At 38.0% G+C, this 13,203-nt stretch overlaps 2 protein-coding genes across 8 annotated transcripts in view; one reads left to right on the forward strand and one right to left on the reverse strand.

Moving 5' to 3' along the window:
- Positions 1-13,203, forward strand: part of LOC133257032 (uncharacterized) — a 471,344-nt gene that overhangs the window by 192,328 nt on the left and 265,813 nt on the right. The window lies entirely within an intron of this gene.
- Positions 1-13,203, reverse strand: part of EFEMP1 (EGF containing fibulin extracellular matrix protein 1) — a 69,675-nt gene that overhangs the window by 6,440 nt on the left and 50,032 nt on the right. For 3 of the 5 annotated variants that reach the window (XM_061432414.1, XM_061432416.1, XM_061432417.1), the window contains exons 5-10: positions 11,589-11,711; positions 7,508-7,627; positions 6,448-6,567; positions 5,104-5,223; positions 654-777; positions 379-574 (exon numbers count right to left, since the gene is read on the reverse strand). In XM_061432414.1, coding sequence (XP_061288398.1) covers positions 379-574; positions 654-777; positions 5,104-5,223; positions 6,448-6,567; positions 7,508-7,627; positions 11,589-11,711 — 803 coding nt within the window. The remainder of the gene's footprint in view (positions 1-378; positions 575-653; positions 778-5,103; positions 5,224-6,447; positions 6,568-7,507; positions 7,628-11,588; positions 11,712-13,203) is intronic. The other 2 variants (XM_061432419.1, XM_061432418.1) reach the window with 1 other exon arrangement.

A 13,203-nucleotide genomic window follows, 5' to 3' on the forward strand; every position in this document is an offset into this window, starting at 1 on the left:
TGTACAATTAAATAGCTATCACTGATTTGTAGTATCTAGTGTGTGTGTGTGTGTGTGTGTGTGTATGTGTGTGCAGGCAGGCTTGTATTTTGGTGGTCACATATAACTCTGTTAGAGTCTGTAATTTTTATCTGAGTGACTTTAGAGAAGCTAATTCATCTCCCTGGGTCTCACTTTTCTATAAAATATGGAGATAAATATTAATCTTACCAAGTATCAATATTACCAAGAGGATTATGAAATAATGCATACAGGAAGGCCTTACACAATGCCTGCACATAAAAACTCTTTAAATGTTGGCTTTCTTTCCAAGTGAATTACTATCAAACAACAACAAACTTGAACCAAGTTTGCTAAGGCTGCCCTCAGGATACTTACTCTTAGGTAGAACTCTCCGTTTTCATTTCCAGATTTAATCCGAAAAGTGTTGATAGTGTTGGCATAAATGGTTGTGGCCTGTATTTGGAAGATGTCTGATGGTACAGACCTATCAGATCGAATGCTCATATATTTGTAGACGATGGATTGAGGAATTTCTCGGCACATTGCATTTGAGACTGGGCAAACACATCGGCTGCAGAGACAAAAGTATTCACTGTTAGGCTTGGTAAAATCAGAAGATTCTCAGTTTCAAAAGTTCTGGTTTTTCTTACTTCTCTGATGTTAGAACATAGGGATCTTGACAAGGATTTCGTGGGTAACAACGGAAGCCGCCATGATAATTCCAACACATTTCATCTTCCCGACATTCATTTGTGGTCTCACACTCATTTATATCTGTAGAGATGCAGAGTCAAAGAGTTTACTGATATAAGTAAATTGCCTAAGTGGCAGATGCCAGTTTGCCACCAGAAGGAGGTATATGAGAATCTGGACTGTTTAATTTTATTTTAGACCTAAAACTTGGTGGGACCTGAATTCATTGCATTTAATTCAGAACAGATGTAGTGAAACCATTCTCAACTGATTAATATGTGTCATTTCATTGTATTTTATCAAGCATCTATTATTCATCTGTTGAATTCAAGCCAAATGCTAGGCCATTGACTTTGCTTAAATAAAAGTGAAAGACACCACTTCTTGGGGGATTAGAGAAGGCTGAAGGAAGGAGGAGCCCTCTCAACTTGGCCTAGATAGGATGGTTAGGTGGTGGTTAGATAGGATTTTTATCATGGAGGTGGGGAGGGTCTTCCAGGGTGAGAAAGCAGCAAACAAAAACTCTGGAGATGGAAGTTTATTGTCAGGCTCATGAGCTTGAAGAGAGGGAAAAGCTAGAATGTGATTTCAGTAAGTTGTAGCATGCTGCTAGATAGTTGGTACTCTGGGAGTGGGTTACACTGTCCTTAAGAAGCTGTTTACAGGAAAAGAAATGAAGCTATGAAGCATTCCAGCATGTGAAAGTGAAAGTTGCTCAGTTGTGTCTGACTCTTTGCAACCCCATGGACTATACCATCCATGGAATTCTCCAGGCCAGAATACTGGAGTGGGTAGCCATTCCCTTCTCCAGGGGATCTCCCCAACTCAGTGATTGAACCCAGGTCTCTCACATTGTGGGCAGATTCTTTACCAGCTGAGCCACCAGGGAAGCCCAAGAATACTGGAGTGGGTAGCCTATCCCTTCTCCAGCAGATCTTCTCGAACTGGAAATCTAACCGGGGTCTCCTGCATTGCAGGCAGATTCTTTATCAGCTGAGCTACCAGGGAAGCCCATAGAATGCGGCTATTTAAAGATCATGGGGAAGAAGAGGAATTAAGGAAGGGGCTGTCAGCAGTGAGAAGCAACCCAGGAAAATGCAGTTCAAGGAGATCAGAACAAGAGAGAGTCTCAGGAAGGAGGGTTGTGGAAAGGTCAGGCTGGACAAAGACTGAGTTTAGACTTGGGAATCAAGAGTTCCCAGATGACATCTGAGAGAACAGTTTCTCCAGAGAACCATTACAACAATGACAAAAATTATATTAATATGCATATCCTTATGTGTGCCTTCCTTTACATTTGAATAGTGGTAAGTTTATCCAATATAAGTCTTTTCTGAATCATTCCTTCCACACAATCAATTTTCATTCGTTAATTTACTTATTCCATAAATAATTTACTGAATTCTTATTAATAAGGCAGTCATGGCCTAGCTGCTGGGATGTGATCTCTTTCTTCCCTCTGAATTCTTATATCTCATTTTTCCTCTTTTGGGGCCTTTATTGGTTTCTGTTTTGCATTATTGAAATCTGCATGTTTGTTTCAATCCTTCTATTAGCTTGTAAACTCCTGGAGGGTAAGCGCCATTGTGCACATCTTTTTATCCCTTTATCACATAGCATGAATGCACTGGAGGCACCTGGATTTTAGCAAATATTAAACTGAATGTGAGAGTTGGACTATAAAGAAAGCTGAGCACTGAAGAATTGATGCTTTTGAACTGTGGTGTTGGCGAAGACTATTGAGAGTCCTTTGGACTGCAAGGAGATCCAACCAGTCCATCCTAAAGGAGCTCAGTCCTGGGTGTTCATTGGAAGGACTGATGTTGAAGCTAAAACTCCAATATTTTGGCTACCTGATGTGAAGAGCTGACTCATTTGAAAAGACCCTGATGCTGGGAAAGATTGAGGGCAGGAGGAGAAGGGGATGACAGAGGATGAGATGGTTGGATGGCATTACCGACTCAATGGACATGAATTTGGGTAAACTCAGGGAGTTGGTGATGGACAGGGAGGCCTGGCATGCTGCGGTTCATGGGGTTGCCAAGAGTTGGACACGACTGAGTGACTGAACTGACTGACTGAAACTGAACTAAGTTGCTCTTCACACAACGTGTGGAGATAGTGAGAAAGATATCTCTATGTGGCATGAAGGAAAAACAAATAAGGGTTAAGTGGCTGACTCAAGTGTATACAGATAGTGACAGGCATCTTTCCACCACAAGGTACTGCATCCTCTAAATGAGAAGAATTCCATTCTTTGTCTTTGGAGAAAAAAAATTTTCTTTTAGCTTCCAAACTGGCAAGAGCTCTCTGGAACCCACGAGGAGACTGGAAAAGCCATGCAGTTTCCAAGAGTCAGTTACAAAAAGTATCTTCTTTTGGACTGGCTATGGCTAAAGAAAGAACTTAGATTCCTCAGAAGAAATCACAGCTGACTTGTCCTTTCAATATTTTTCACTTTTTTGAAAAATAAAGATGCTGTTTAGTTAGCTACAGGACTGGTTTGTTATATGGAGTCCAAAAGTGGCAAAAGGAAACTTTATGTAATAATTTTATTTATTACTTCCAGTAATTTACAGCCTAGCATAATCAGCTCCTTAATCATTTTGGAGGGTTTTTCAGAAATGATTAATAGTATTAAAATATTTCATGAGTGTGTCTGTGTATCTGAGTACGCTGTCTCTCTCTCTGTTTCTCTTCCTCACCACTGTCCCTTTCCCCTCCCCACACCAACCAGCACATACACAGAGAGTTTTCATTTTTGCAAGACTGTGGAAATGAGAACAGTTATTTCATCCCCCAAATAAACTTTTTAGGGGAAGGTGAGAATCGAAACTCTTTTGGTATTAATTTAACCTGTGGACTGTTGGAAAGGGATGCTTTCAGTGGGGTAAACCAATTGTTTGATACCTTAAAAGAATGGTCTCTTTCACAAAAAATGTTTTAGTTTAACAAATACTCTTCAAGATATAACACTGATGAATCCCTTATTTGTAATTCCACTGCATTTCACCTTTCATCATAACAGATATAAATGTTTCCATAAAGTAGGCAGGTAACTGACTGTTAACTTGTTTCGGTCTTTTGCTGGGTATCAAGTCCATTTATGATTAGAAAAACACATAGATATTTGTTTGAAGGGCTCGAGGGATATTGGTTAAGATAACCCTCTGGCTAACATTTTCCTGCATGTAATATTCATGTTAAAAGTCTCAATTAGAGTTCAGAAAATAAAACCTTTGGAATGCAATGTTTTTCCACAATTAACATTACAGAGTCTCTAGTAACCTTGAAAGGGGTAGATGTTACTTGTGTAATGAACTACATTCTGATTATGCTTATGTTTTGTGGTTAGATTCTAGTTGAATAATCACATGCATGCTATAAACTATCAGGTAATAGATGTTCCTGTGAGTTAATATTTCCCTGCAAAATCATGATGCAGACTCAGAATCCTGTCTTCTTTCCTAGATATTTTCTTTTCTTAACAAAATTTTACTGTCCTAGAAAAAATTTGCTACTGGTTATTTATATTGCTAGGTAAATTTCATAAAAACACCTTGAATTTTCCAGGCTTTATAGTTTATAGTTTTTCTGTGTATTATTCCATTTCATTCCCTCAACTCCCTTTTCCAAATGAGAAAGTTCAGGCTCAGAGAAGTCTGATAGTTTATTAAAATTGTATAGATAGAATGTCATATAGCTGGGTCTTCAACAGATTTTGTGTCTTCAAATTCATTCATTTTTTTCACTTATTTATATAAACGTGTTTGTACCAATTTTTCCAGGAGTTTCAAATCTCTTAGAGAAATTCTGAAATCATCCTATGTAGGAGCTGCATCTTTTCTACCTATATGTCACTATGTAGATCACCTGAATATTTATTTTAAAACTGGATTGAAAGACATTAGCTATTTTTAGATTAATAGTTTTTTTTTTTTAACTGAAGAATTCAGGCACATTTAATACATATGATGCTGATTTTGTCAACACTTATTACTATCCAGTTTATAATTCTAGTGTTTTAGAGAATTGAGATCTTTTTGAGGTACACCTAACCACACATTAAGCTTATATTCTATACTGAAATTCATGGCAAAATATTTTAATAATTGAATCATTTTTGGTGGATGATTAGAAGATGTATATCACAGGAATTATGTAGGCTATTTAGAAGGCATATTAATATTATATTAAAATTATTTCTATTTTAGGAAAAAATTATGACTTTAAATTTCAAAGAAAGATAACACTGAATATCCTCTTTATGAGGTGTGCATGTCTCATGATCAACAGGGGAAAAAAGAGCTCAAATTGTAAAAAACGAGAGTCTGTGGTAGAGATTCCAATACTTCCTCCCTGCTTTTCTTGGTTAAAACTTAACAGATATGAAAACAATAAACTTACCCTGACATGTTCTACCTCTCACCACTTGGTATCCTTGGGGGCACATACATGAGAATTTCCCAGGTTCGTTGACACATTGATATTGACACAGGTAGCTCGAGGTTCTGCATTCATCAATGTCTGTTGAACCAGACAAAAGCAACAACATAGAGTTGAATACTTACATGTCATTATTTTGGTATTTTTTTTCAAACATTGCGATCTCTGAAACAGAAATGCAATACTTTATAAGAGGCTCAAATGCAAGTTCTAACAATATCAGCTTAGTTCTCATGGAACTTCACAGAGCAGAGAATTTTCTTACCATCAGTTTTACTCAATTACTGCTGACACTTTGGCAAATCCTGGAACTAACCATCCTAGCTGAGCAGACTGAAAGAAGTGGTTTGTGGTTGATGATCCTGTGTTGTGCTTGGCAGACCCACCCTTGATGCAGATTCATATTTGCCTTCTCAGAAATTGGGTGGCTGTGCTTCCAAGTTCATCTGAGTTTTGAACTCTAAGTTTCATCCCTGTGCTAGCTTCTAGAAGTTGATGCCCTGGCAGAAGGCTTTGCATTTCTCAATGGTGCTGTTCTTATAGTTTGCTCAGAAGGGCAGAGGCAGCCATCCAGAGCCAGCCCCTTTTGGTTTTGAGCGCAGTGGCATGATGGGAGGCCTCTCAGTGTAGGGTATGATCTTTGTGGCCCCAAGTAAAGCTGGGACAGTTTGTGAGGAACTCAAGAGCATGAAGTGTCAATGGCATCCCTTGGGATGTCTTAGGCCATTTGACGTGCACAGTGGAGCGAGCATGTACAGTGGACTCTGATGGTGATCCTTCTAGTTAGATGGCCCTCTTCTTGATCATGTGGAGAGTGAAATGAAGGCACCTTAAGAAATGTGCCCCGAGCATGCAGTGGCAGGGATGCCTAGGGCCAGATCTTTTGGTTTCTATTCTAGTGTTCCTGACATGCAATCAGCTACTTTTGAACTTAAATATGCCACTAGTCCCCTGGAATTCTCATTAGACACAGAATTTGATTCAGTAGGTCTGGGCTGGGGCTTAAGAGTCTACAATTTCACAGGCCCCTAGGAGGTGCCAATTCTGCTGGCCCATCACACTAGAGAAGCAAGATACTAGAGTACCCTTGCTAATTATCAGACCCAGCCTACATCTAGTATTTCAATTATTTTTTCTTCTTTCTTTTGATAACATACTAAAAAGACAGTGTTATAAGTGAACTAAGTTAACTGGATTTTAGAACATAATAAAAATTTGCTTTCTTAAACAGGTATATACTTGGATAAAGCAACAGCAAAGACAGGAACTGTGCTATTACTACCAATTATTTGGATAATATTTTACCTTCACAGTTGAGCCTGTCACTGCTTAGCTCATATCCTTGATTGCACTGACAGATGAATGAACCAAGAATGTTGTAGCATTGCTGAGCACATTGATTGCTGGCATCACATTCATTTATATCTGAAAGGCAAGGTCATACACACTTATATATTTATGTCTTTAAACATAGCCTTGGTCTTTTGTACCTATGTCATCTGATGATAAGTGAGTAATTCCCTAGCTGGATTCTTTGCCTTGCAGAAGCTCACTGGAGAACATCCATTCAGTTTTCATATTTATTGGAACAACTTCAAACATCTGTCATGTACTTTCAGAAATTCCAGAATATTTTTTTTTCCTGGGAATGATGGTTAGTTTGGTGTTTGATGAATCTTTACAAAAGAATTTAATGGTTCTAATAAATATACATTCCAGTATCTATTTTCTTTTATTGTTCAAATGCAAAATGCCAAGTCTATAAATAATTGATATAAGACACATACTGATACGGTCTCTCAGCATGCTGTAGTGAAGATTTATCTGTGCTATTTATTACTTTTTAAATGGGTCCTGTTAAATTCCATTACAATTATAACATAAGCCTTTGAGACCCATACAGAGTTTTGCAATGCTCTAAGGCACTGAAAATATTGTGAAAAGGCATTTTTCCTGCACTAGATTTTTTCCATGTCATGCCAATCTTAAAATTGTGTGCCGTGACATTGCATTCTGAAAGGGTAGAAGAAGCATGTGAAAATCAGATGCACTCTCAGCAGAAAGTTTATGTATCTGAACTTGTAGTAACCCCTTTGGCACCTTCAGTGTTTGTATCACACACTGTTGACTAACTGGTGTGTGTATATCAATTGATCTATAGTTAAAACCTTTTCTTGATACTGTCACAGAGGAGAACTAAAACCAAAGTTAAAAATTTTTTCCATTTACATCTTGATGTGTTTTTAAAAACCAGATTGGTTACTGTCCTTTCAGCTTTGGGGAAGTTGATGGAAACCATGAATATAGAAAACTGGAGATACTGCTGGGAAGACAGAAATTGGTTGGCTGTTTCCAGAAGACTTACCTACACAGGTATAGTTGTTTGCTGCCAACTGAAACCCAGGATTGCACTGGCAATAAAATGATCCTGGTGTGTTCACACATCTTTGGTGGCAATATGGAGGGATGGTGCATTCGTCTACATCTAGGTTATTAAGCACACACGCAAAGAGAACCAAATTACCGACTATCCAAATTACTATTATTGATCTGTTTAGTCTCAAGTTCTCAGCAGAGCATTATCTAGAAAACCTGGAGACCTCATTTTAAAAGTAATTATTTTTCTTTTTTAAAAAATTAGGGTATCCGTGCTTTAAATATACTTTTGTATGCTCTCTGTAGCTAAATGAGATGTTAAGAACAAAGACTTCCTAAACCTGGCTGGATGGGTTGAGATTTAAAGAGGGAAAAGTAATTAAGACTATTTCACATATAAGTGAGAATGTAAGGCTGCGAATATAAAAGGTTATTTATAATTAAAGAAGTAGAAAAGAACTATGGAAGAATTGAGATATAGTATAAAACTAAGAAAGGAGGCTGTTGCTCAGCTGGTGACCTTGGTGAAGTCACTCAAATGTTCAGTAGTTCGTTTTTCCTTCCGTATAATGTAGACAGTAATGCTTGCTATGTGTATCTTATGAAGTTTCTGTGAGAATCAAGTGAAAGAATGCTGTGGAAGGAATGGGATACTAAACAAGTTACTTTTTGAGAGTGCCCTTCTGACACACTGATCAAGTGTTCCAGCCTGTGTCCTCATATAAATATTTCCAACTATAAAATGCTCAATTGAGAACTTGCAGAACAGAATTAATATTTTAGAAGCATAATAAAATTTCATTAATTTACAACTGTACACTTTGTGACAACTCAAATATGGCATGTGTAATTTAAAATAATAATTATATACTATCAATGCAATGATACTATCTTATGGGAAAAATGAAAACAAAACATAACTTTCTGCTGAACTCTTCTGGTATTTTAATAACTACAAGTGTGGGAGGCAGAGTGCTCAAGTAGGTAGTGTACCACGAGGTAACCTGAGTTTAAGTCTTTGTTCCAGCATTTACTAGCTTGGTCTTAACCTCTCAGAGCTTCCATTTCCTCTTTTGTGAGTAATAATACAACAATGTGGTAGGGTTGTTGGGAGGATAACATGAGATGATATAGGTGAACTTCCTTGCACAAAATAGGCAAAAACAAATGGAAGCTATTATGAATAAGCTGCAAATATATGTGATTTAACTTGAATATTAAATAAACAATAACAATGTTCACATAGCTTCCCTCCTAATTTATTTAGCTGTCTGATCAGATGTCATGTCAGGGAGGCCATTTCTGTCCATCCATATAAAATAACTTCTGCTCCATCTAACCCCTAATCCTGCTTTATATTTCTTTGTAGCCAGTGACACTCCCTGCCATTGTGTTATGTGTTTATTTGCTTCTTGTCTGTCTTCTTCACTATAATGCATGGCAAATAAGATCCATTTTCTCCCCATGAGGTAGAGATAAAGTATTTTTTGTCTGTTGTGTGCTTAATACCTAGAATAGGGTCTGGCATGGTAGGTGCTCAGTAAACATTAGTTGAACGAATGGAAAGTTCATACTAATTAAGAGCAGTTGTGAAACAGTTCTTCCTAGTACCTAGTATCATAGCCAGGTGACAATATCAATAGCTAAGTTATGTAATTGGTACTTTCTAATAGCTCCACGAGGGCCGTGATTCTGTAAAATCTGTTTGTTTGCCACAGTGGTCCAGCACCTAGCACACAGTAAGCCCTCAATAAATATTTGATGAATTAATGGTGCATGTCTTTTCAACAAGTAAACATTCATTGAATCTTTGTTATTTGTTAGCACTGTGGTTGGCAGTGTAGGTTTACACTGCTAAACATATGATGATGATCACATGTATATTCTACTCCATCTTGTATGGAAAGCAGGCATGAAAACAAATTATTGTGTGGAATTATAAGATCAAAAATAGAAAAGTGTACAAGAGATAGAGGGAGCACCATTCCACGTGACTTGCTGAACACTGCTGGTGTATTTGGAGCAGTCCACAATGAATAAGTATAGAAATTGGGAGCATGTGTTTAGGAACAGCAATTTAGTGTTACTGCAACATTCTTATTGTACTCTATAGAAGTATTGATCTATAACAGGTTAGCAATTTACAAAAAGAATCCTTCAAAGTTTGAGAATTATTGGCATAGAAGAAGGAGTGACTATATTTGGGGAGATCATGGAACACTTCCCAGAGGAAGTGACCTTGACCTGGAATTTAAGATTTGAATAGGAGTTTGTCAGAAGTGCATGTCTCTGGTACTGAGAGCTTATACAGAGGTAGCAAAGTGTGACACTGTGTGATGTATTGGGGAACTATAACTCGTGGGACAAAGCTAAAGTGTAATTGTTTTGGCAGAAGAAGGGTGTTGTTACAACAGAGTTGGGCGAGGATAAGATGGGGAAGATCTTATATGCTATTGAGGAATGCAGTGTTCATTCTGGGGGTGAGAGGAACAGCAAGCAGGGAAGTCACATGATTAGATCTGAATTTAAGGACATCTCCTACTGTATCATAAAGAGCTCTAACTATATGTTCCATTTGCTTTGATTCTTCCCATAGTAGGCTGGGTTTGTTCTTTTTCTATACTTATTATACCCTCAGTTATTTATTTTCCTAATACAACAGGCAAAACTTTGGTGCCTATGAATTTGTCCAAACAATTTTCTCCTAAATCACAGCTTCAGTCACTGCAAATTCCTGGTCCTTCATCAGAGACTGGACTAACTAGCCCCAGCACCTAGCAGAGCCCCAGGGCAGAGAGAGCAGGGCCAGGGCCTATGAGAGCTCAGAGTGGACACCCTGACACCAACAGCTCACATTCACTGGTGAAAACTGAATGTGGCGTTGCCTGTCCCCAGAGATTTTTATCCTCTGTTCCTAAGAGAAAATAAGAACTCTTCATTGATTTAATGGTACGAGGAAGTATGTAAGTCAGTGGACAAAGGGAGTCAATTACAGAGTTTCATCCTAGTGCTGGGCCTCAAGATTGCACCCAGAACACTTTAGTTGACTTCTTATTTGCCAGCCTCCCTATATTGTATTCTTCCAGTCATTCAAAATGCATGCATTGAACATCTACTTGGCTGGCAGACTTCAGGGACTGGGGAGACAACAATGACACAAACCAAACCTGGACCCTGCCCTCAGAGAGCTCAAGTAGAGCTCTCAAGGAGGGCTCACGTGTTGCGGTTCTAGTACTGGAGCCACTTGTAACATAAAGAATGTTTAGTACAAGTCTGTTAACTCATTACATAACAATGGCATACAACTATTCAACCCAGGGCCAGGCACCATTCTAAGCATTCCTGCACATGAGCTCTTAAGATAGGGGCTGGTTTTATTTCCACAGTACAAAGGGAAGAAGTGAGACACAGAGGATTTAAGTAACTCAAAGTGAGTTAGGGATGGAGCTGGGATTTGAACCTTACTATTCGCTCTATAGAGCTTCCCAGGTGACTCAGTGGTAAAGAATCCACCTGCCAATAAAGGAGATGCAAGAGATGCAGGTTCCATCCCTCGGTTGGGAAGATCCCCTGGAGTAGGAAAATGGCAACCAGCTCCAGTACTCCTGCTTGGAAAATTCCATGGACAGAGGAGCCTGGGGGACTACGGTCTGTGGGGCCACAAAGAGTCAGACACAACTGAGTGACTGAGCACACACACAGCACACATTTGCTCTGTAAGCTATGTTACACTAAAACCTAGTGAATGAAGCCCACAGCATCAGTGTTTTAGAGCTAGGACACCAAATATCTAACTTAAATGATTCTCCTCTTTGCTTTTGTGGTCTCACTCATACCCTAAGTTTCTGCTTTTGCTTAGTCTAAGATGTAACTGACACGTTGATATCCAGACTATGCTTGACCTATAAAGTTGTTTTTTTCTCATTAATATGGAAAATGGGTTGGTAGTCAATGAAAGAATAAGCATTATCATTCTGCAAATAAAGATGAGTGCTTTGATTTGAAGGCCTGAGGGTTAAACAATTAAGATGCTCCAGACAGGACTTGGCTCACTACACTGTTGTACTTACCTACACACTGCTCTCCTCGCTTCTGATACCCGGGAGGGCATTGACAGGCGAAGGAACCTCGCAGATTGATGCACACTTGATCGGCTCTACAGTTGTGTGTCCCTGCAGTGCATTCGTCTATGTCTGATAAAGACACGCAGCACAGAAGGAGTTTGAGTCGACTGTGGAGATGTTGGTATTTCCTCCATCTTTTTTGCCATACTTTTCTTAAAGAAAACAAGTTTTCACTCTATTCTTAAAACGTTACTCTGTAATACTGTTTTATTGGAAATGCTTAAAATGATAAATTATTTCAAATGCTCAGAAAGTAATTTCAGAGATGCCACAGTATATCACGTATTAATAGATTTAACAAACACTAATATTCTGCCATGTATGCTTCAGTTCACTTTGTTTTGTTAAGAAATGAAACATTAGAGGTGTAACCAAAGCTTTACTTCATTCTCATCCCTTTATTCACCCACCTACTACCATCCTGGTAGGTGTGAAGCCTTCCTTGAGATTTTTTTTTTATACTTTCATTGAACATATATGCACCCATTAGCATATATGGTATTGTTTTGGGTGTTTTAAAATGTTAAATTGTATGATACTTGCTTTTCCACCCAATATATCACATTTGAAATAATTTCTAGTGACCAATCTCTAAAAATCTGCCTAATACCTAGGTAAAAATCAAGCTTTAATATTATGCATTGCTTGTTGCTATTTTTTTTTTGGTAAACTTTAGCATAACATGGATGAATAAACTTTTCATAGCAGATTATAAAATAAAAGGGATTAAATTTAATCATATTTCTCTAGGAGAGATAGGCTGGTGTAGTTTAAAATACATATTTTACCAAAGCATTTCACATCTTGGAATAATTTACTAAATGTACCTTAAGGAGTAGGTAGATTTAGTTCTGGAAAGTAAAAAAATGTTCATTTTGATATCAACATGTATATGCATGGCAGAGTCCCCTCACTGTTTACCTGAAACTGCCACAACATTGTTAATCGGCTCTACCCCAATACAAAATAAAAACTTTAAAGTCTGGGGAAAAATATGATGTGGATTTGTGTGTGTGCACTCATATTGGAATAATTTATAAGTGAAATTTAGTTCTGCCTTCTCCACATCACCTTTGCATTTATTTGAATCTCTCATATTTATGAGGTTAAATAGCACAGATGAAAAGATTATGAAATTTTGGCATTCTTCAACAACTAAAGACTCTAAGCTTCATTTAAAAATATCTAAAATTTGTAATTCCTAGATGATAAATTTTGCATAAAAACTGAGAGAAGTTTTGGGGTGTCTGAATCATCACTGTGGTAGACCCATGGAAGTGCTTTGGAAGAAATAGTGGGCCAAAAGTCAGTACTGAAAATGAACCATCAGTAATTAGAATTTATTCCTAAATCCTGCCTTCCCTTTAAGAGGCACAGAGAGTTGCCCCGGGTGTGCTGCCTTTCATCTTCCTTTATTTTCAAGCATAATTGCTGCACTTACACTACCCAGTATATTAATATAGGAAGCTCAGGTTATAAGAGAGTTGTCCTCAGATATCGGCTTTGGTTAGCTGGGTGTGGAAAAGACAAGAGGGATTCTTTCCAAGAGAAAGAGGGAGGG

The sequence above is a fragment of the Bos javanicus genome, chromosome 11 (genome assembly GCF_032452875.1).
Source record: "Bos javanicus breed banteng chromosome 11, ARS-OSU_banteng_1.0, whole genome shotgun sequence".
Taxonomy (NCBI): Eukaryota; Metazoa; Chordata; class Mammalia; order Artiodactyla; family Bovidae; genus Bos; species Bos javanicus.